The sequence below is a fragment of the Sphaeramia orbicularis genome, chromosome 21 (genome assembly GCF_902148855.1).
Source record: "Sphaeramia orbicularis chromosome 21, fSphaOr1.1, whole genome shotgun sequence".
NCBI lineage: Eukaryota > Metazoa > Chordata > Actinopteri > Kurtiformes > Apogonidae > Sphaeramia > Sphaeramia orbicularis.
Genome location: NC_043977.1, coordinates 41,216,531 through 41,242,483, shown reverse-complemented (window position 1 = coordinate 41,242,483; position 25,953 = coordinate 41,216,531). Strand labels below are relative to the sequence as shown.

Here is a 25,953-nt window from a genome sequence, read left to right as displayed (position 1 = left end):
TCAATGCTTTGTAATTGAAATTAATGGGTTAATTTGTTTAATCGTACTAGTTACCAGAGAGAGATTAAAAATGCAGCATCCAGAGACGGCATTTTGACAATTGATTTACCCTGAAAGTGTCAGATCAAGGAGATGCTATTATTGACCAGCACATCAAACTATGCATCAATAAAGACAGAAATTGGATCGCAAATTTTTGTGATGAATTATCTTGTTTTTATGAGAAATATGCTTTATGTTTTTTTTTTTGATAACAAGATAAATAAACCCATTATTACAGGAAAATGAGCTTTATTGTCTTAACCTTCTGTGACCAATGAAAGTAAAAACTTTGGCTGTTTTTTTTTTTTTTTTTTTACATTAGATAATTGTCTCGATTGGAAATAGCATAATGCAGCAGTTTTTAAGATACTTTTTTTTATGGAATGTCCTTTGCAGTGAACAGTGTTATGTATTTGCTTGTTTGTTTGTTTGTTTGTTTGTTTGTTTGTTTTGTTTAAGACAAAATGTGACTCCCTTGTCCCCTACGGAAGGCAAAAATGCATTACTGTGTCTCAAGAAGTTAAGTCAATTAAATAATAACAGGTAAGCTATGGAAAATTTGCTTCCTTCTTCTGCTCAACAATAAAAGGAGAACTTGGCCATCAATTGGCTTTATATTGTTTGTTTTTTTTGTGTAGAACACAATCACTGGCTACATTGTAAGGAATGCATCAGGAGGACATGTTTTTCCTCCTGCATGTGTCCGATGTACAGGTCTGTAACAGGAATCTGTGTGTGCTTTGCCCAGAGTTGTGTCTCTCAGACAGAACTGCACAACCATATGAACAGTGCACAGAGTCACAAGAGCAGAATGAGTCACTACTGTTCTGCACAATCGCTGATAGAACCCCAAAGGCCAACACCAGGAAATGTCCTGAATGTTGCAAAACTAAAGGGGCGTAGAAAACAGAGGCAGAGGGAGGCGTCTACACCATACATTAAGGAGGACTATTAGAGTAAGTGTATAAGAGGGGAAAATGTTATAAAGGGTGCTTTTAATTTATGATCTCAAGTGAATTTAGCTTAACAGCAGGTGGATAGCATCAGTTTTTTGCAGGGTTTTGGATGGATAAGTGCAGTTGGTGATACATAAACAAGCAAACTTCTGTCTGTCTGCTGCCTCAGTTAACATTAGTATTAGGGCTGTGTATTGGCAAGAATCTGGCGATACGATACAAATCACAATACTAGGATCATTATACGATATATCACGATATATCACGATACTGTTAAAAAGGCAATTTTTTGTTGGTTTCTTTATTTTAAATGATTATTTCCTTGAAGAATTGAATTACACCAGAAATATGCACAAATACTAAACACATTTTTATTTGATCACTACAGGATCTAATGTTATATCACAAAATTTTCCTGTGTTAAAACTTAAATTATGTTTTACAGACATTACAGTTTAAGATCCTGCTCAAATGTTCATATTCTATTAGTTCATAACTAACATCACAACCTTATTTTTGTGCAATCCCCACAAAGGAACTAGCATTATTGAATAAAAGAGTGTTAAATAGTAATAAATAAAATATAAACAAAAAGAAAAAAAAAAAAAAAAAAAAAATGAACCTCCACAATATCTGCATTTGAATAAATATCTAAAAATGTCGATACAGTACTTTTTAATATCGATACAGTATTGTGAAACAAAATATTGCAATATATTGCAGAACCGATATTTTCTTACACTCCTAATTAGTATGGAGGCAATTTTGCTTTAAAAATGGAACTAATCACAACCCACTCCTGTTTATCAACCAGACAAGCTGCACCTGTGGTAAAGGACCCGAAGCTCCTGAAACTGATCCATCCAACACCATTAACATATAATCTGAACCTCTGTCCAAATCAGTGGTAATCAGGAAGGAGATACTGGGTTTGTTTTATAATAATCTGGGTCCATCCATTCTTATCTTTAAAGTGACCTCTATCAAACATACATTACAGCCTATAAAAAAGTCTCTCTATGTCTTTGGTTTTTACAGCTCAAAAACTCAAAGAGGTTTTCTAAGGTGAAAAAAAATGCTGCATGCCGATTTATCCGAGGCCCCTTTTTCATTCTGAACAAAATATATCCTCAAACGGTCGAGCAGACGGCCGTACGTGAGGATAAACTCATTTTCTCTCACCCAGGACATACATCTCATTCTTCGTTATCTTTTCATCTGTAGCTTTTCGGCAATGAAATTCTAATGCCAGTTCATAAATCAAACTGCCTATTGTTTGAAAAACGAAAAAAGATGTCTCAAATATCTGTGTGCCAATAATGCAGACCAGATGAGGGGGCTGCTTTCATGTGCGGTGGGGTCTGGTGGTTCAGTACAGCCCTGCCTTAGCCCTCCTCGCCTCCACAATCACTATATATGATAATTCAGAGAGAAGGAGAGACAAATTGAGAGGAAAAGAAGAGTCTGAGAAGGAATTCTGTGGTTATCGATAGCATTATATATGATTCTACATCAACAGTGACACAATTTAAAAGGCTACACCTCATTCATTTGTAAATTTTACATCCAAAAAATGGAATTCGCACTCTAAAAGCCTCAATAATTTGTGCATATAAAGCTGATATAATGTAATGTGATGATTTGTTCTTCAGTAAATATGTGTATTTATTGCCATGGTCTCATGTTATACATCGTTTTTTCTGTTTTGTTTCCTCAAAGTTAAGTTAGTTTTAAAGGAAAAACTTCCGTGCTACTCATTTTCACATCATTTTACTGAATGTGGAGTAGGAGTAAAGAGGCTTGACTTCATTCAGACTGATGCATAAAACCCTGTTCTAAACATGAATGTGGTTGCTTTTTTTTAGGTTAAAATATGTCTACATTGCTAAGACAAAGAGGTCTGATTGGTTTACATGCAACCATTGTTCCAGCAGTATTTTAATGAATATATATGAATGTGAAGGAGGCACTAAATATATGCTTTTATTTCAACTTGACATAAATCTCATCTAAATTTAACTAAGCTTTAACCTAGAAGAAGGGTAACATAACACAATGCAGATGCACTCAGTAACCTTCAAGAAACCGGGACGAGAGTGTAGGTGCCTTTCCATCCAGCTTTTTTTTTTTTTGCATTTTTAGAATGTGCACAAAAAAAAAAAAAAAACAAGCAGTGACGCTGAAAATTGGAAACAAAATTAAATTCTGTAAAAATATTTTTATGCTTGGAGTAGAAAAGTTGTTGTATAAATAAAAGATGAAAGCAAATGGGTATAACTGAAGCAGATTTAGAAAACTGTTAAATGCTATTCTATTTATGTACATAAGGTAGCGTATATAAGGCGACTGTAATGTTTTACTGAATTAAAATAAGAAACAAAGAGACATTATATTTTTTGTCAACACAGCAACAAAATACCAGTATGTATGAAGAGTTAAGCAAAACTGTGGTAAGGGTTGAAACATCATTACCCGATCCAGACCTGTGGTCCAGTTCAGGGGCAGAAGATGTCAGACTGACTCTTAATAGTGAATAGTAATGAAGAGAAACTTTTTTCTGACTTTTGGTGAACTTAGAGTACAATTTGTGAAACAATGTTCTCTACAGACTCTATGCTATATGGACCACTCACAATGTTATCAATGTATAATATTCAATGGCAACATATGACTATCAATCATCAACGTGCACCAACAGCAGCAGCGTCACTAAACTGGAGTTTGTCTAACGTTTGTAATGTGATAGGCTGTGACACAGGTTGTGATACCAAACCTACATACATTTAGATACCTTTCATAATAGTTTTAAACATTCTGTCATCCTTTCACATTTGAGATATTGTGCATCCTCTTAGTCCCAAGAAGCATCTACAACAGCCAGGGTTCTTATGGTGATGCACAGTCAAACTACTCACTAAGGAAGAAAAGGTGACAGGAAGTCAGTATCATGCAATGTCCTTAAGAAATTAAATACGATACGAGATTTGATCATTTCATTAAGTATGTTCAAAAAGCTAAATAATGAGTCTCAAGAGGAAAATATAAGACATCCTTATGTCAATCTTTATTTTGCACAAACTGCTTTTTCTGTGCAGAATAGTGAAGGATGAATTCCTTGATCCTGTCATTTTAAACCTGACGCTCAAATAATTTTCAAGTGTTTTCAGTTTTTAGTCATGAATGACCTGCTGCTGCTTGTTTTATAGTACCATTACTGCATTACAGTTTGTGTCTGTTGCATTCTGAGTAATGCATGTTTTTATTGCTGAGTATTTATTGCAGTCCTTATGTACGTGTTGTGTATTTCATGTATTTTACTCAATATGCAAATAATCTTGGGCTATGAACAAAAAAATGAAGACAAAGGTAGCTGTAGATGCCAGATGGACACTACTGAAACAAAGATTGGAGTTTTCTGTTATTACCAGTGACTTTTAAGGTTAAATACAGTAACTGTGACTTCAAACCTACTGCTTGTCAAGATCATGATTAGTTACAACAGTAGAGGAAAATATAATATGTATAGTATAGTATAGTATAGTATAGTATAGTATAGTATAGCATAGTGTAGTATAGTACAGCATAGCATAGCAAAGTATAGTATAGCATAGCATAGCATAGTATAGTATAGTATAGTATAGTATAGTATAGTATAGTATAGCATAGTATGGTATAGATGGTATAGCATAGCATAGCATAGTATAGTATAGTATAGTATAGCATAGCATAGTAGAGTAGAGTAGAGTAGAGTAGAGTAGAGTAGAGCAGAGTAGAGTAGAGTAGAGCAGAGCATAGCATAGTATAGCATAGCATACTACAGAATAGTATACAACTAAGCACAATACAAGCTAAAGTGTGGAGTGATGTGGTTTTATTGTATTGAGCAACAACCATAAGGTAAAGTTTGACACTGATTCAACACTTAATAAATATGATAGAGGCCTTTTTTAACAGGACCAACATTCACATTAAGCAGCTGAATCCACAGGACAAAAGGTTTTACTGTTTCTCTCCACTGTATTCAGTGTCGAACTACTTCATGTTTGTATTTTACAGAGATTTAATGTGCATTTGATGAGATGAATCAGACTGCGATAAAGAAAATATGAAGTGTAGAAATGATCCTGCACACCCATGTCTGTCTTTCTGTCTCTTTCTGTGCTGCAGATCTCAACTTAACCCTCTTGGCAGCAGACAGAGCAGCTGTTTTAATATGGAGCCGCATATGGAGCTCCAGAGCGTTATTTCCATATTAAAGGCTAAACAAAAGGAATGGTGCAGAACAGACACCACATCCAGGCTGTTCAGCATGACTACACAGTCAGCGGGTAAGAGGCTTTGATAACATACCTGTTCCTGCCAGAGTCCCTGAATCCTTTGGCAAAAGGGTTGCGGTCAATCTTTAATCTGGTGATCTGCCATGCAAATGAAAACATACAAATAAAAACAATGGCAGAGCTATAAAGTAACATGGGAAGTCAATTAAACAGTGCCTTTGGTTGCTCGCAGGAACATCCTTTAAAAAAACAACACAATTAACTAATCATAATGGGTAATATGTTCCAGTAAAAGTGAAATGATTTTAGGAATGGGATCTGAGCAACACTTTGTTTTTGTTGTTTTTCCCTTGCTCTGAATGTTCTTGGTACCATACTGGGCAGTTCCAACAAAGCAAGACCAAGTGGTTAGTTTTTCAGCTTTGAAGTAGAAATGGTTCCAGCTTTAAAGTCTTAAACCTACAAAGTGCCTGAGAAGTCAAATTCTGGAAAAAGTGTAGAATATTTGAGATTGTAGATTGGTTTTGTATTGTCTCATGAATTGGATGTATTTGAGTCAGTCACATGAATATAAGGCCCTGGCTGGAGGGAGTCATGCATTTGGGACAGAGCAGGAGACACGCAGGTACCTGCTGGTTCTGGTAGGCGGTGACGGTAGTGAAGACTGTTTCTGGGAAGCTGAAGGTTTTGACTCCCTCTCCGCTTGGCACTGGCTTGTTGGGAGACAGTTCACTGCTGAAGTCCTTCCTGATGACGTGTACACGTGGCTGGTACTTATGCATGGAGTGAAGAATGATCTGAAAATGGAGAAAGACCAGATGAAGTGTAGGTCCTCCAGTGGTGGATCAAGAGCTTTTTGCATGGGGTAGCAAGAGGTTACATGGGAGGATGGATAGAAATATATGTGTAAACAACGTGGGTGTGTGTATGAAGGAATAACCATGCACCGTGGTCGTCATCATGTATGTGTTTTATGTTGTTTGGACTTTGTATGGCTGCTACCTTGGCCAGGTCTCCCTTGCAAAAGAGATTCCTAATCTCAATGGGACTTCCTGGTTAAATAAAGGTAAAAGAAAAAATAAATAAAAATAAAAAATCAGTCAGAATAAGGAAGCGATGAGTTACCATAATCTAAATTAAAATGCATTTGCAGAAATGCTTTTTCATTTTAAGAATATGGCTGCATTATTTGGTTTCATAAATAAAATAAAATTATTAATAAATTATCCAACCTGCATTTTCATTTTCTTATTCAAGACTGCTCATTCTTTAACTTAATTAAAAAGAAAAACACATTTGAGATTTAATTTTCAAAACATGCCCCAGCACATAGTTACCAAAATTCAATTTGAAATCTAAAATTCGAAAATGCAAATGCATTAGCAAAAATGCTTTTTCAGTTTTAGAATGTGGCTGGATTTTTTGACTCATAAATGAAATGAGTAATCAGTCATCCAGTCTGCATTTTCATTTTCTCATTCAAGACTGCTCTTTCTTTAACTTAAAGAATTTATTGTTAATTGTGTATCATGTATGTGTTTTATGTTGTTTGGACTTTGTATGGCTGCTACCTTGGCCAGGTCTCCCTTGCAAAGAGATTCCTAATCTCAGTGGGACTTCCTGGTTGAATACAAGTAAAAGTAAAAAAAGTAAAAATATAAAATCAGTCAGAATAAGGAAGCGATGAGTTACCATAATCTAAACCAAACTGCATTTGCAGAAATGCTTTTTCATTTTAAGAATATGGCTGCATTATTTGGTTTCATAAATAAAATTATTAATAAATTATCCAACCTGCATTTTCATTTTCTTATTCAAGACTGCTCATTCTTTAACTTAAAGAAAAAGACATTTGAGATTTAATTTTAAAAATCTGCCCCAGCAAATAGTTATCAAAATTCAGGGTCTTTCTCAAAACTGTTTACTGAGCTCCAATGCCCAGTACAGTCCACTCACTCTCCGTCTCCCACAATAATCCCGTCTCCCAGCACAGCACCCCCTAGGAGGAATTCCTCTAACTGAAGATCAATTTAACATTACAATAAACTTATATATGTAAATAATCCTACAGTAATTAAGTAAGAACACACTAATACCATGTCTGTATAACATCGTCATAAACATGTCTTGACTATTACTCTGCTTATGTTTACCCAAGAATATTTGCTTATTATTAGCATTTCCCATTTTCACTCTTACATATGTACAGCACTCTGCAGAAGTTTTAGACCACCCACAGCATGTTGTTTGTACACAGTTGTAATGATCATAATATCTATTTCTCAGTCTAGAAACAATAGAGGATAATATCATGCACAGCATTTCAAAATACATATAAATTGCATGGGTTCTGTATTTTACAGTCAGTATTTATTTTGATGTCTGTTCCCATGACATACAGTGCCAAACAATGGGAAACACTGAACATGTGTGGAATGAAACCTGCTGTAAAACACTAGAAGATTAGTTCAGTAAATCACATCTGTGCAGAAAAGTTCAAGACACGTTAATTACAAAGGAAAATCACACTAAATACTGGAGTCTTCTGTTTTTCTTTGAAATTCTCATTTTTTATTGCTGTTTTATTTAACTTGTATGTTGTTACAAAGATGGAAAAATGCATTCAAACATTACAATATATTATTATACTAACAACAAACCTACTTGTGGCCTAAATCCTTTGCACAGTTCTGTATGTAAATGAATACAAACAGCAAAAGAGCCACAGCAATACTTTATAACTATGTAATGTTCTGTATCAAACACTACCTAAGTGTTGTTAATGCAAAACAAGAATAGTGTGCAAACAAAACAAAACTGTGCACATCATAACAAAATCAAAATATTCTAATGAGAGTCCAATGTAAAAAAAGAAAAAAAATTAAATGAAGAAGAATTAAACATTTTAAGTCACTTTTGGTCAATTTATTGTTTGTTTCAGTGCTGTGAGAAGCCCCTTAGACATGGAGCTGGTATGTTTTTGGAATGACAAGTTTTGTTTTTGCAATTTATTTATTTCCAATTCCACATGTTTCTGAGGTACACTGAGGAACAATTAAAAGACTTATGTAGCTTTCAAAGAAATTTAATAGCAAATAAATCACATTTAAGAATCCATTTGTGTCATTCCCAAAACTTTTGACCTTCAGTGCCAAGGACCTATCCTTTCCACACTTGCCATGTGCCTCCCTGTAGACCCGCCCCTGAGCTGGGGGTGTCAGTGCCGTAGAACTTTGATTAAAAAACCCTTGAGTCCTGTGCATGCAGACCAATGGTAGGAACTTACTACAGAAATGAAGCAGGTATGACCAAATGTCTGAATATTTCTTCTTCAATAACTTGTTTTGGTAGTGATAAATGTGCAGAAACAACAAGGAAAAGCATAAAGCGTGCATGTCCTCGTGTTTCTTACATAGTGACGTCTGTGGTTCAGATGGAAATCCCACAGCTGCATCAGGTTTCAGTCAGGATTTTGCATGTACTTGTAAAGGATTAGGGATTAGGAAGTGACTTTGGTGAAGGAGGTAGAAAAATATAATGTCAGGTGAAATGTAAAACTCACACTCTTGCCCTTTTAATTTTCCTCTTTGCAAATCCTTCACAGTCCTTCTGAACATTAATTATCTCCACTGATTCTCTATCAAAGCTATATGCGACATTAAGCGGAAACCGAGTTCAAACTATGATGACGCTCGCAGGAGAGCAGAGGATTATTTCACAGCGGAGCAGAGGCGTCAGACGGTGTCGGCCCCAGCTTTGCCTCAGGGCCCTGGTCTGCTCTTGATTATTATGAGGGTGAGAAAACCTCCCCAGAGCCAAACACCCCCACTACCACCCCCCCGATTCTGCTACAACAGAGGGGGTCATTTCAACCGAGGCCGTGGGGGGAAAACAGCTCCAAGTATCAAAAACATTACATTTCATATTCCAGGCTCCAAATGTCACTCACACATCTGCTCACAAACATTTATGCTCAGAAACACTTAAATCGAAAGACACAATTGTTTTTTGCAATCCGTCATTAGTGTTTTGGCATACTTTAACCCATAAAGACCCACTGCTTCTTTTCTAATCGTTCCCAAATGAATTTTTGTTTCTATTTAACCTTTCCTAAGGGATTTATCACCATTTATTATTGTATTACCCTCTGTATTTTGCATTTTTCACTGTAAATCATGTATTTTCCTATATTTCATTTTCTATATTTAATTATGTTCACAAAAACTCACAGCAAACTCAAAGGTTATTATATCAAAACAGAGAAAACTGAATAAAAAGTGACTTTTTCAGTAAAATACATCATTAATTAAACATAAACCAGGTGTGTCCATTCACTGTCATTGTTCCAGCTTCATGGGTTTTACTGGTGAATCAATGTTGTAGAAGATGACTGTGTTTCCATGGTAACTACGGAGCCTCTGAATGTCAAAATGGGTCATATCTGATAACCATGAAAAGATGACAAACTGTATTTTACACCAATTATTCACATGTATTGATAGGATTAGTCAATCAATACATATTAGACATTTTAGATCAGTAGATGGTTTTGGTTGCCAGTGGATGTTTGGTTCTTTATGGGTTAATTAGATAGATTCCCTTTCAATTAAATAATTGAGGCAGCTAATCAGAATAAAAACCACCTCAGTCAGATGAAACACACCTGATCTGAAAGAATCTTCTATAAAGTGGAGGTTGGTGTAAATCTTTGATAATCCATTTAGTACGAAAATATTACTGCCTTTCTTTCTTACTGGAATAAATATGGTCTTTCTTCATATGTTTACTTCACATGGGTGACATAAGTTTCCAGGGAAACAGAATCAGCAGCAGCAAATCAAAACCGATCTGTGCTGATGCAACTTTTCTGTTGGAGATCTTAAAAGATGTGAGGATCACAACACTAAACGCCTTGATGGTCAGAAAGCTCCAAACAACAATTATTCAAGCCAATGTCTGCAAAGCCAGAAGCCAGAATGCAACTAACCATCAACCAAATGAAAAACTGCTGGAAAAGACTGAGGTCTACAAGACTAAAAGTTCAGTTTGTGGAAAAAAAAACTAAAAAAGTTCTGTTTTCTGTCATATTTTCAGGCTAAATGCTTCACAGTGAGTGGAACCACACCACCAAATACCAAAAAATCACATTCTGATGGAATAGTTTGGCATCACCAGATCAATTCTCTGAAAGCAACTGGACAAACGTACAACAACCAATGCACTGAGACCTGGGCTGTTGAGGCAGCTGGTGAATTAAACTCAACAAATCAGGTCTGAAATATGGGAACACATCTGTTGTGTCAATTAAGACTCAGTGCAGTTGTTTGTTCTCTTGTTATTAAAAATAACAGGGTTGTACCATACTGAGAAGGCTGTGAGTCAAATCAGATTTGGCTTCAATGTGAAGATTTGCTCCTTTTTACAGCTTTTTCGGAAAATCCTCTGGCATGAATTTTAGTGACCATTTTTGTCATGTTCAGTGCGACAGTATCACTACAACATATTTTTGATGTATTTACTTTTTAATAGCATCATAGTTTATAATGAACGCAAATCAGTCATAAGTAATTCTAATGCAAAGCCTATTCCTGAACAATTAATTAACAACTGACTCCAATCATCTGTATTAAAAAAGTGAGGAGTCTTCAGAACAAAATGCGTGTGTCCGTCACACTAATAATAAGTAATAATAATAAAAAAAAATCTATGTTACAGTGTCATGCTGCATTCAGGAGTGTCTCCTCAGAAAGGACAGATAGGTTCAGAAGGCTGAAATTGCTCATGCACATGATAAAACTACTGATTAAATGCTTTGCTCCATGCAAGTAAATACACATCTTGCAGTTCGTTTTATTGAACATCCATGTAAACAGTCAAGTTGAAATCTCTGACTGTCCATGTAACTGCAGCTATTAAGTCTCCTCTGCAAAAACTTAGGCTCCAACTAGAGAATTTTGTTGTATTTTCTTCAACAAAAACACACTTTACTTTCTGGTTCTGTATACACTTATGGGTAGGTTTGTTTCCTGGTATTTGTTATCAGTTGCTAAAAAAATCCCAGAATAACTAAATGGATCACAGATAAAGTAATGCATTGAAAGTACCAGATTTGTTTCAGTGAATCCAAATCAGACTAGTTTGTTGCCTTTTCTTTCGTTGTGATCTTTTTATTCTACTAGTGAGGGGATTTGCAGTTTCCAGAAGCTAAAATCTTCACCACAGCACAGGCCTCTCATTCGTCCTGTGTTTATTTCAATCAAACCACTGTTGCTGCTATATGAGGTGACGGATTATACTCACTTCCTGCACACCAGATGACTTTTCCCAAAAAACAGGTACCAGACAAATGTTAAAAATGAAAAAGATCCCTTGGAGTCAAGGCTGAATTGCAGTCAGGTTTTAGCAATGGATTTTTCCAAATATACACGCACACACAGCTGCCTCGGGCCCCGGGGGAGTCATGCCTCTAGTCCGAGGCCGGCCTGAGGTGATGTGAAGTCAGAGCGGATCACAGATCAACACACTGAACTCGGAACAAACGACTCAGAGCAGCCAAAGGACATCAGCTGACAGTTGTTCACGCTCAAATACAATTAGGCCGAATAAGTGATGTTTTCATTTTCATGGTAGGTAATGACGTTCATTTATGACCCTTTGAAGCTCATCTGGAACTTCACACCAGAAAGACACTAACACGTCCTGCATGGAACGGATGCTGTGTAGCAACAACCAGAGCAAACGCCACAAAAACTGCAAACTGTGGCTGAAATGTGATTTTCAAGCAGGAAAACCCTCTGAAATGAGGAAAAAAGTATATGATTGAACTAAATTAGTGGAGATTTAACATCTGTGTGTCAGTTTAACATCCTCTCACACTGTCACGTATGGTGTCTACAATAAAACAATAAAGTCCCTCATTGGAGTCAGTGTTTGTTTAGTCCTTTCTGGCTTTTTTATTTAAGGTGGTATTAACTCTGGTCCACATTCAGACATAGTAGTTAATGATAATGCACCTTAACGCTTTATTCCATCAACTAAAATCCATCTGTTCTCAGTCAGAAATATGGACATGATAGATTCTGTGAACAGTAACCCTCTCCCTTTGTAGATATAAACGTCTCATTCTAAGGAAATGAAAACACAGTGGTTCTCATTTTCATGTGATTGCACACTAATGAAAATATAATTATGAATATTATATTTCATTTCAGCAGTTGGATCCCCCTAAATCTTTCTAAATCTTCCACTCTGGACCTACAATCAGTGAAATCACACAACAGTTCAGCCAAAGGAGGGATGAGGGCCCTCATTAGTCCACCAGGAGAGACTGACTGACTGACTGACTGACTGACTGACTGATTGACTGACTGACTGACTGATACAATGCAAATCATTTAATAATAGATGAATAGCTCTCATTTTTAAAATGTCTGTTTTTTTAGATGAGGAAACCATGTCCAAATGTCTTTCGCTGAGTGTTGAAGTTCCTCGTAGGCCAGCATCGATACGTAACAGTGCAACGGATCATTTACAACAAAGCAACTATAAAATACAAGAAAAAAACATTTGGCCCCTTCTTCAGCATTTTATAAGCTTTTCTCATAGAATAGATGAGAGGCCAGAGAGGCAGATCTGAAGAGAACATAAAGTCATTCTGCAAATGTTGCTGGAGGCAAAAAAAAAAAAAAAGTCACAGCTTCAAGCTGTTTTGTTGACGTCTTCCATGGAGTTTTGAAGTAGTTTGTGCTGTTAAAGCCACATATCAGGACAACAAAAGATACTTAACAGCTCTGGTGAATTATATAAGAAACAGATTCTTAGAATTTCATTTTGTGATGTTTTATAATGGACCTAGATATATTAACTCCAGCGCTCTACTTTTGCTCTCCCTCAGTATTTCCTCTTCATGCTACTTCTTACTTCAGATATTAGACTTTTTAGTGCATTTATTCCAACATTATAGATATTTAACACAGACATTGTATTCATTTGAACTAAATAACCAATAAACTGCTTTGCATTGTCATAGAAAATCTGACATTATTCACAGTACTGAACATGACCTTCACCAGCCGCTATGCTAAACATGAACGCATTAATGCATCGATTATTATAATTATCGATACATTAATAACGGGCTAAAAATATCTGAAACACTGGTCCCAGTTAGATGAAATCCAAATGAGGTGTTAGTGACTGTTTGGATGTAAGATATTATTGTTCAACCTCAACAAAATTAACCATAAGCAGGTTTGTGGATATTACACTAATGAAACTGACTAAATATCTAAGAATGACTCATTACAAACAGTTAATTTCATTTTTATAGGATCAGCAGGTTCTTCTGGGACAGTCCACCAGTGACTGTATTCCAATAAAACAGATTATTCTGACATGGGCAGTTCTGCACTTTTATATTTGGAACTATAAGTATATTTTGATGCTAATATGTAAGTAAAAGCTCCTCCTCTATCACTGGGATGTGAACTCTGCGATTAATCTTATTCATTTTTACTGCATGAATAATATATTTTATTTCCATTTTATGCAGATTCATATGACTGAACGACTTTGCATGATGTCAAACTGTAATATTATAGTGAACGCATGAATAACTACTAGCTAGAATATATTTCTAAATATATGACAGATCCTTGGATGATTCTGTAATAAATATTTTAAGTGAAAATATCACAGTTTAAGTGAAAATATACTGCCTGTTCCTCTTATTTGATATTTCTGTTTAAGAGGCTATAAATAGAATGTTTGCTTTCTGACAAATGCTTTGATACAGTTGTTAACTCGTATAACTGATGCTCTACTCTGGGTTTTAACCAACACCAGGGGACAACATCAGTTAAACCTGAAAGCTGAAAATTGCAAAAGTAGAGAGACACTATTTGTCAATGTAGTTGATGATGTGAGACATAATAAATATTGTTTTTTTCCCCTCACAGACTCTGCTTCTGTTGTGTGCTGCTACGTCTGATGATTCATGACACGCTGGGTGTCTGTTTCTGATGAGGCAGACATTTCACGATACCACAAGTCGGGAGGATGAGCGAGGAGCAGTGAGGTTTCCCACACAGGAAGCTCCAAAATTAATTTCCTTTGGCCTCTAAAAATCCCCTCGAGGGAAACAAAGCCCTTAAACAGAGCAGCGGGAGAGGAAAGACAACCTCTTCTCACACAGAGAGCTCTGTATTCCAATCCTCGCCCACTAACACCCATATGTTATTACATTTGTCACCGCTGAGCTGATGTGATCATCTGCAGCGCTGTGACAGAGCACAAACCTACCAGAACCATGGAGGGACACCCAGTCGTACATCTCCATGTTGTCGTAGCTTTGGAAATATCCTCGTCATGGCGGCATCAGAGGAGTGAGTGCGTTTGTTTTGGATTGTGTCACACCCCAACAATTAAAACACTCCACATGAAGACGGCTTCAAAGGCAACAACTCTGAGTAACAACTCTGTTTTCATGCTCAGATCTGATAAGAGCAGAATAATAGTCACTATTCTGATCATTTAACTGTTTATGACACCCCCACCCCCGAAGGGGAGGCAAGGGGTATTGTTTTTGGTTCAGTTTGTTTGTTAACACTCTAGCAGCAAAACTATTGGTTGAATTCATACCAAATTGGGTTTATAGATTATGAGTGACCTGGAATAGATGTCATTACATTTTGGAAACAGTTGGTCAAAGTTCAAATTTTTATGAATTTTTACAATCTTTTTTTCCCCCCATTTACTTATAATTAGGGATGTAACGATATGAAAATTTCATGTCACGGTTATTGTGACCAAAATTATCACGGTTATCATTATTATTGCGGTATTGTTGAAATATACTCAAAATGTTCAAAAAGTACTTATATACGCACTAAAACAATGTAACCAAGTTGTATTTTGAAAAAAAATAATAAAATAACATGCACAATGTACTTTCTGTGGCAGAAACATTCAAATATTAACATGTAAACATCGAACATACAAATGTGCATTAAAGATGGCACCTTATGGCCAGAGATATCTGCATTAGGGGTGGGAATTGGTAGGATTTTATAAATATCAATGCCATTGTCGATTCTGTTTACCAATTCAATTCCTCATCAATTCTCCTATCAATTCCTGAGTGTTTTCTGAGTAGAAAAAAAAGGAGTTGGTCATAGTGGAGCTTGTTCGACAATATACATATAGTTTGCTAAGTGCAGTAATTGAACATGGTTATCATGATAAATACAATTTAAACGGTAATACTAACCATCAGAAATTTTACCATGGTTTATCGTTATACCGGAAATCATTACATCCCTACTTATGGGCAAAATTTCACATGTCTGAAGCAGCAAAACTATTGGTTGAATTCATACCAAATTAGGTTTATAGATTGCCAGCGACCCAGAATAGATGTGTTTACATTTCGGGAAAAGTAGGTCAAAGTTCAAATCTTAAATGAATTTTTAAAATATTTTTTCTTCTCCCATTTACTTTTAATCGGTGAAATTTCAAATGTCTATAAAAACATTAATTTTGTTACAATTTACTTCAAACTTATCACATATTTAGAGGCAGTTGATATGCTGACATCAGCACATGCATAGACATGATGACATCAGCTGGATCAATGCCAAAATAAACTACAATACATGCAGGGGGGGGTTGTTGTGCCTGACACCACTTATTCAATCTGGGTTGATATGAAAAATTAAGCTTGCAACATTTAATCCTCTCACAGTATGCCAAAGCTGAGGCTGATGAACACTAGATTTTACTGCATTTTATTTTTAAAGATATTACTGATCTTTTACCACCTTGAATCACTGGTTTCTTTATATAATTAATTGAACAAAAATCACAAATGCTTAACTATGTTGAAGGAACTGCTTGTTTTTTTGCTGATCCTTGAAATTTTTATTCATTGTGCACCTGCAGCCTGGAACAGAAGTAGAAGTACCTTAAGATTACATCATTTGTGCGTCATTTGACCATATTTTACTTTAGACTGGTCTTGCATTAGATGTTTCAATAGTCTTAATTGGTTTTATTATTGTTTTCATTATTCACTGAATTCACTGTTTTCTGTTTTTCATGTGAGGCCAGTACTTCAGTATATTCTGAGGTTAAATAAAACTCAAATGAGTGAATGACTGAAATACTGCACATTTGTCTTTAATCTGGTTTTTACTGACTGTTGATAATAGTAAAATTACTTATTGTTTAACTTGGTAATAGTAGCTTTCTGACCATGTAAATAGCATCTCAGTAACTTTGCAGTGCATTTTTTCTTCTAATTGCTATTAAATACACTAGTGCTACAAATATATGGTACATATTTTTTTATTTTCTGTACTTGTTTAAAGTTACATGACACTTTTTTTAAAACTTAAAGTTAAACATTAAGCAGTAAAGACTCTTCTATTGTCTCTGTTTCTTCTTCACTAACAAGAAAAAGCTCATAAAGTCCAACAACATTCTATACATTTAAAAAGGGCACTAGGGGCCAATCAAAACTTAACACTATTTTCTTTCTCCTAATATTGTCCATTTCTCATGAAACCCATTTCTAACCATATCGTAATATAAAGCGCAAAAGCTGCACACAAGTTTTCTTGCTGCCCACTTGCTGATTATACATAAGGAAGGTAGTAAATCAAACAAATTGTGGTGTAACTTGCTGCATTACAGTTAAATATATCACCTATGAAACCCACATTACACATTTAAAGCAGCCAAGAACCAATAAGAGATTTAGTTTAGCTCACCACCTCTGTTACTGACTGGATACAAGCAATGTAGTAAATCAGACAGACTGTGGTCGGACTCACATTTTTGCCCAGCGGTGTGGCCACCGAAGCACACTACAAATCAAATCCAATCATTAAGTGCCTTCAACGTAAGCATTTCATTACAAAATACTTTACAGTCGTGGAGGAAATGAATATTTTACATTAAAATGAGAGCAACGATTCAAATCCCAGACCTTTAATGCCTCTCTACACTAATCCACAAACCTAATAATATTCAGTCAGGGTGGACAGTGTTCAGGAGGAAGGTCTGAGTGTGGGCAGGCGAGACGTGGCAGAACATTTATGTATTCGTTTCATGAATCTGTGAGTCAAGATGTCCACAAACAGCAGCATCAAAAACTCTTTAATCAAAAAAAAAAAAAAAAAAAGTTTCATAAAATCCTGGCATGCTTTTCTAAGAGATATTAATCTTGAAGCGTAAAAATGAATCACAGCTTCAACATTGGGGCCCAAGTCACTATCAACACTATTACAGGACAGGATGCATTAGTGGACATTCCTGAAAACACTACAGTGTGATTAGTCTGTGGGTTCAGAGATTTGAGCCATAAATAAGCATCAGTGACTAAACAAGAGCTGCTTTAAACCTCAAAATCACAATTAAGACATACAACACATTAAATCAGAGTATTGGGTGACGTCGTTTTTATTGTCTATGCTGATTTAATACATGCGGAAAGATTTATTTTGTCTTACGCTGCATTTAGTCATGCAAAAAATATGCGTATCTAGAGTAGATGGCAGAGGAATGTCACTGAGTTATGTGATGGAGAAGGCAAATATGATGCTTTTTGCTGTGTCACACTTATCTGAGAGCTTTAGTTACTTCTCATTTTACAGTTTTTCATTCCCTTTCTATCTAGTGAATTCCAGGTATCTCCAAATGTGTTGATTTTACAGATTTGTATTAAAATGAAGGATGAAATACTCTTCTAGGGGATAAGCTTGAGCAAAATAAATTCTTTAAAAACCCTCTTAGATTTGCTGTAAAATGCTTCGTCACAAAGCTGAAAACAGACCTGTTTATCTGAACTCATAATAGGTGAGTTTTAAGAGATAGGTGGTTCTAACAGGACAATGACGCTATGAATATATGATGATCTAATAGAATATAATGTATTACTGTAGATCAGCCATAAAGTACTTCAAACATCACATACAGTTACATTTTACTGCACAATGACTACTTTTAACCACATTTTTCGGTAATAATTACATACTTTTCAATCTAGATCTTGTATTTGTAATGGAGTATTTTCACTGTATGATATTATTGTATGTAATGTATGATATCATATAGGTAATTTTATTTAACTGATCAGCTTTTCTACCACTGAAATTAGATATTAACAATAGCCCTTTTTCCATTGACCCTCAAATTGCACAAATGTAACACAAATGGAAAAACGAAAATTTCACCAAAAGTCTCATTATTCGATTAAAAGTTTTCATGCTGGCAAGAGGTGGTTTTTCAAGCGTAGCTCAAATGGTATATCATGTAAAACTGCAATGGAAAGACCTTTTTTCGCGACTAGAGTCAGGTGAATTAAATAACCGGATGTTGACGGATGTTACGACAAGCCAAGAAGAAGAAGTAACATGTCGTGGTATGTGTGGACACACCAGGAAACCCAATCATTTTTAATTTAGTACAAGATAGAGGGGTAATATATAATAATAATGAATATATCTGTAAATCAACACCATTTTTACATTTGTTGCCATATTTATGGAATGACTTCTCATGTCATCTCGCAATAATAAATAAAAAAATCATCCCATTTGTGATTTAATGGAAAAATTACGCACTTCTGTTTATTCAACATTTAGTAAATATTGGTAAAGGTTTGCGCAGATGTCCAACGGAAAAGCAACTAATGATATGAAACATATGAGACGAACCTTACTCATCTTGTGTTGCTAGTAAGTGTATATTTTGGATAGTAACATAGTAAGTGTTACACAATCTTTTAAAATATGTTATTTAATATGTTACAAGGAATTTTTTTTTTTTTTAAATGGGAAGTACAGTGTTAATGTATTTAATGTATTTTGACAAAGTGTGGATGTGTTTTATAGCCAGATGCTCTTGATTCAAAGTCCAAGTCAGAATTAGACACCTGAATGTTTCTTAAACCATCTCCATGACACCTCGAACACACACACATATACTAACTTACATGTCCCTGGTCATCCAGCTCATTGTTGGTGAGTTTGAGTTTGTCGAAGCTGACCACTTGTCTCATCCACGTGTCCCCTGAGGCCAGAGAGTCTGGGTGGATGTAGACCCGCGGAGGCACCGGGGAGTCGGCGTTTCCCGCCACCATCCACTTGGAGCTGTGGTACACGTACCTGGACGGACACAGACAAGCTGCTTTAAGAACCAGAACACCATATGGACATGAAATACAGATGAAACAGTGTTTTTGGCATGCACAGTGGGTTTTGTGCATCTCAAACCAACTTTCTGAATGAGGTAGTTTTAGTGGGTTTTTGGTCATGTTGTTGGCTTCAGCATTGATTTATTTGATAAAAGCCTTAATGAATGAATGAATGAATGTCAAAACCTGTCTACCAGTTGCTCAAATGGACATTGTACCTTGTCATTTTCTGCCTGTGCATTCATCACTTTGACTGACCATACATTGTTTCCACAGAAACTCTCCAGGGCGAATATTCCCTCATCACCTCACTGTTTTGAAATGAGGCACTGAGGTTACTCGAGGGTTGAACGGGTTATTATAAAGGCTGTTTGGATTTCGAGCGCCTCTGCTTTTTCACTCCGTTGGAAAACAAACTCCAAACACTCAGCCACGTTGCCACAACACCAGCTTTTAAAACTCATCTGCTGTTTCTTCATTGTGCTTGAAATTTCTAACAAGAGCGACATAAAATATTCCATATGCAGTCGTACACTCGGCCGCATATTTTCAATTAAGCAGAGCCATAATATTTGATGATGCTGTGTGTGATTCGGGGTATAATGGGGGCGTCCCACCCATTAAACAGCAGGGAGGGAGGGACAGAAAAAAGAAAAAGAAAAGAAAAAAAAGGAAAAAGAAAGAAAGAAAGAAAGAAAGAAAGAAAGAAAGAAAGAAAGATAAAAATAGAGAAACTAAGTGAGATGTAAGTACAGAGAGAACAAAACAGAATAAAGAAATAAAGAAGGGCAGAGGGAGAGAAATATCCACAGAGCGGGTGATCGAGGTAGAGAGCAAGTGGGGGAGAGCGAGTGCGAGGCACAGCTGTTTGCCTTTAGTTCTGGCCCTGCGCTCAGTTGAAAGTGTTTTATCTGCTGTGTCTCTGCCAAAATCATCACTCACTCCTGAAACATGGACAAAACTCTCATTTGGTCCTTTTGTTATTGCCTCGAAGGGCTGCACCGCCCTGTCACACACACACACACACACACACACACACACACATGCACACACACACACGCACACATACATAAAGCCTATTTATAAGCAAAAATACATACTCTGCTCCACTCTGCACCGCAAAAACACAGCACAACCCATACGCTTGCAAATGCATATAAAAACATGTAGAGGGCTTTTCGGGGACACGGGCAGCCATATTGGAAGAAAAGTATCCTATAAAAAAGTATTACTGGACCATTCGCTTTTACTGATAAGGCCATGGAATAGATGTGATTAAGAAGATGTAGCAAATTCAGAGATGGTCATGTGGTCGGTACTTTGGGTCACTTGTGTGCGTTTTAGCCGTGGTAACAGGCCAACACAATCACTGTTGTTCCATTTAGTCTAAAACAATACAATAATATCCAAAATTCCATTCTAACATGCTTATTATGTAGGCTCACACAGGATGAACAGTGTCCAAAACTATCAAACCAATAATGTGGGGACTGCTTACTATTTTCAGGTAAATATTACAGTGTACAAGCTGTGGACACTTCATAGACATTGAAATCCCATAATATAATGCATTTGTGGTGACAACAGACTATGACAGCAGCCAAACAGAGCCCAGGAGTCAGGGTTCATTTGTATCAGACAGATGGTGGTACAGTCAGTAGGTATACACACATATAGACACTGTCAGTAATATTATACAGTTGTCATTAGAGGTGAGATGGGCCGGTTACCAAGGTTACATGTCCCGAACTGGTAAAGGACGCTGTTTCTCATATAAAAAAGAGGGGAAAAAATATATGTGGGGTGTAAGTTTGTATATGTATGTGTGTGTAGACATGTATACATGCATTTGTTTTTGTAAATATATGTGTTGGTGTATATTTATATGTGTGAGTGTATATACAGATATTTTATTTTTATTCACCATTGTGAACATGGGTAAGTGTGTATTTTTATGAGTGGGTGTATATAAGGGAGGGGAAATATGTATATGGTTATTAAGTATAGATGGGTATGGGTTTGTTTTGTGCTTTGTAATGCCTTGTAAAATCTCCTTCAATTAATAAAGGTTATTTAAAAAAAAAAGGAAAGGACACGACTGTCTATTTACACAAACGTACAGTCACAGAAAAAATTATTAGACCATCAAAAGTCATCCAAACAATGGCTATGTAATCAAGTGCTAACTCCTGTGTGTATAATGTGACTAAAACAGACAGAAGAGAAAACATGGAAAGCCTAAAAGCACTGTTTTTGTCAGTACAATGCCATAGATATTAATGTAAGAACTGAAGTGATTTTGGTTATTATCAAGAAAAGTATGGAAAATGGCTAGGTGTCAGCTCTGAAATTTAACTATTATGAGCTATTTTTGTTGTTATCATTATATTTGTCCAAACAAATGTATCTTTAGTTGTACCAGGCATTAAAATGAACAAGAAATTGAAGAAAACAAGGGGTGGTCTAATTTTTTTTTTCAGCAACTGTATGCTGAATGTTAGAATGCATTTTGTATATGTAAAACACAAGGATTTTGGACAAACGTGTGAGTTTGTGGCTATAAATTAAAGATGCTTTAACATAATTGTATTGATTAAAACCGAATTCCCTTGCTGATTTCTTCATTCACTACTTTTATTTTTTGTGTGCTTCATATCAGAAATAAGAGACAAAAACTGCTCAAACAGAAAGTGTTGTAAACCCAAAAGAAGTTATAAACGTAGAAATAATGAAAACCCAAGTGGTTTAATTAGAGGTTTCTGCAGCTTACTTAAAGGTGAAGTAAATGACCCTGATCCAGTACAATTTTTTTTTGCCATATTCAGATAATAATCCCCCACTGTTTGTGTTCATGGATGTGGAATTTATTTGTTTGGATTTTGAGTTCAGATATCAACCATTTTTTTTCAAGAATGACGGACTACACCAGTGGTTCCCAACCTTTTTTGGCCCGTGACCCCATTTTAACATCACAAATTTCTGGTGACCCCAGACATTCAAAATGGAGACTTTTTTTTTTGCTAAAATTAAGTTGTTTTTGATCATGTAATAGTTTGCTATATTATGTTGCAAATAAACATTAATTTCAGACAACAATTGGTCAATATAATGTATATTATTGTGGACTAAGGCAGAAAAGCCAAGTGTAGATTACTGCACAAAGAGAGAATTTTATTTTCCTTGGTCAGGATATATACAGGGTGGGGAAGCAAAATTTACAATATTTTGAGGCAGGGATTGAAAGACAGTGTATGACCAATTAGTTTATTGAAAGTCATGAGAATTTATTTGCCACAAGAAAATTGACATAATAGAAAATGTTTTTATTCTATGTGTCCTCCTTCTTTCTCAATAACTGCCTTCACACACTTCCTGAAACTTGCGCAAGTATTCCTCAAATATTCGGGTGACAACTTCTCCCATTCTTCTTTAATAGTATCTTCCAGACTTTCTCGTAATAGTTTTGCTCATAGTCATTCTCTTCTTTACATTATAAACAGTCTTTATGGACACTCCAACTATTTTTGAAATCTCCTTTGGTGTGACGAGTGCATTCAGCAAATCACACACTCTTTGACGTTTGCTTTCCTGATTACTCATATGGGCAAAAGTTTCTGAAAAGGTATGGATAATAGTGTTAGGTATGATTATGACATCAATATATGTTTGGTTTCAAAACAATTGACCTAGTGCCTGCTGAGAAAAAACAACTAAATGTTCATTGTAAATTTTGCTTCCCCACCCTGTACAGTCAGTCCAGCTTGGATTTACAAGGCTGACAATTAATACTGAACAAACAAGAACTCAAACTATGAATTATGAAAGAGCTGCAGCTTCTGAAACTGACCACAATGAACATTTGAAAGATAAACAGAACCACAGTGCTTCAGTTTGTCATGTCTTTTATGGATTGTGACTGTATCTTTCAACTCACCATATATTTTTTATTTCTAAGTGTTTTTTTTTTTTTTTTTAAATTTTCTTTATTTTTATCAAATACTGGAAGTTTGAGGCAACCCCATTTGAATTCCAGGTGACCCCACATGGGGTCCCGACCCCAAGGGTGAAAAACACTGGACTACACCTTTGCAGAGACATCATAACTGAGGAATTTAAGTGATGTTTCCCAAATGTCATGCAGCTTTTTACATCAATATAACAGTCTAGACGTGGAAAAGGAGCCTGTACTTAACTGTAAAGAGGAGTCCATTCTAGAGTGGAAATGTCATCATATCCTGTTACTATGCTGTGCAAAATGTTAAACTGGCATTTATTCATATAAATTCCTGTTCAATAAACTCAAATGATTGTAAATTATCTTCAAAAGAGGACATTTTTAACTACCTGTTCCATGTTTTACTATTTCTAACACCAAAGACACACCTCTCCACACAGCTCTGACTTTTGACCTTCACACACACACACACAGTCACACATGCATATATACCCACAAAGGGTGCCAGGCGTTTCTGTAATTTCCTGTTTGGAGTGCTGTTTAGGGTTACGCTCAGCGTAGCAGGGAAAGTGTTAAGGAACGAGGAAACTTTAGCTCCAAACAGGACTGGAAATCTGATTAGTCTCCCCGCTTTCATCTTCCATAAATCTGCCATCTGGCACCGGCACGATCAATAAAGACTGGACTTTATGTGACACTCTTACTGGACAGATGGGGGGAGGGGGCCTTTCCTTTCTCAGCCAACACCAAACTATACAGCTGACAAAGCCCAACTGCAATTCTCTCACACACAAAAAACCGACACCCACTGGGATAAACACACACACACATAGAAACACACACACCAGCAGAAAGCAAAAACAGGTTGCCATTGTGTATTTCCATGTGTGTGTTTGTGTGTGTGCCCCCAGATCATCACACATACATTCTAACAGACAGACACGCACATAAACACACACACTGGCCAAACCAAGGCCATATATTGGGTTACTGTACTGACAGAATAAATATTACTATTGAATTACCGCTCAGGGTTGACTAGTGTGTGTGTGTGTGTGTGTGTGTGTGTGTGTTCGGACTTTGTGAGAGGAAAAAAATGTCTCTGTGGGAACGACTTTTGGTAGATTTCTTAACCTACCAGCTAGTTCCACACTGTGTTCCGTTGCATACAAACTGTATAATTTTCCTTATTTTTACATATCATCTGCATGTTGATTTGAACTTGCAATGTTCCCCATATGCATGCATGATACTGACTGTTCAGTTATTAAAAGAAAAAAGAAATCTTTAAAGCTGAACAACTATTGAAGTCTGCATTAACTGCTCATGTCAGAAGGTGGTGCTATAGTCTACATTGCAAGTGGCTCTAATAAACAGCAGAAGAAGTGAAGCGCTTGGTTGCATTTTCTGTCTAAAATGCCTGTGAAGTTTTTTTTTTTTTTTTTTTTTTGGATGTGGCAGAGGAATAATTTGGCCTTCTCATCACTCCATGTTAACCTGTTGCTATGACACACATCTTTCAGCATTTTTTGGGAATATCCAAGAAGATGTTGAAGAATGGAGTTAAATCTTCGCTACTTCAGAGTTAAGTACAAAAAAGTGCTATAATCTGCTATTTCCATAAACATTTTCAACTTCAAAACATGCATAAAACACAGTAACTTTACATAAATACACCTCATGACTTGATATAAATTATGTATGAACAAGTGTTATAAATTGTGTGTGAATAGTCAGATTTATTTTCTTATTTCACATGGACATAACAGTAGCACCGGAGCTGCAACATACAACATGAATTAGTACCACATGTACTGCATTAAGGACTTGTAGGGAAACAGTAATTTACAACAACAAGGTAAGTTGTTGATCTGGAGTTGTGTATGTGAGGTACATGGTTATGTTTGTGTCTGGTGTGGATACAGAAGAAAAAAAAAAAAAAACCTCCACTGCAGTGAATAAACAAAGAAAATTCTCCATTCTTCACTTCTCCACATATTTATGTATATTTTAAGTTAATTGGTAGATGATCCACATGAGTATAGTCAATAACTCTATGCTTTGTTCTTTTAAATTGTGTTTTATTGTTTTCTTTTGTCCTGCACGGTTTTAATTTCTGCATTTATAAAGACCAAATGTCCCAGCAAAATTGCATACATTGTGCACCTCCTCAGTTTGACCAAAGCCAGCTGCAGACTAGTGTTGGTTTAGATAGCATTAAAGTTAGAATGATTGGGCAACTCGATGGTTACAGGGCAGGTCACATGGGTGCAAATGACCTGAATATTGTGATTACCTGTCAGCTGCATATAATTCCTCCAGCCTCTTTCAGGCATCGTGCATATTTACTTATTATTGGAAAGAGAAGACAGATCAGTCAATTGTACACTTTTAAAGATGCACCTATTTGCACTGGCTTTTAATACAAGTGTGTGACTTTTATTTGTTTTATCTTCCGGTTGTGTTTTTAGATGCTATTTATCCTGTTACTGTCCACGGTAAAAAAAAAAAAAAAAAAAAAAATCCTGT

The 25,953-nt window shown here is 36.0% G+C and overlaps 1 protein-coding gene across 1 annotated transcript in view; it reads right to left on the bottom strand.

The window, feature by feature from the left end:
• Positions 1-25,953, bottom strand: part of tbx15 (T-box transcription factor 15) — a 53,054-nt gene that overhangs the window by 7,575 nt on the left and 19,526 nt on the right. The window contains exons 4-6 of the mRNA XM_030124013.1: positions 19,269-19,440; positions 5,905-6,072; positions 5,349-5,413 (exon numbers count right to left, since the gene is read on the bottom strand). Of these exons, the coding sequence (XP_029979873.1) occupies positions 5,349-5,413; positions 5,905-6,072; positions 19,269-19,440 (405 nt within the window). The remainder of the gene's footprint in view (positions 1-5,348; positions 5,414-5,904; positions 6,073-19,268; positions 19,441-25,953) is intronic.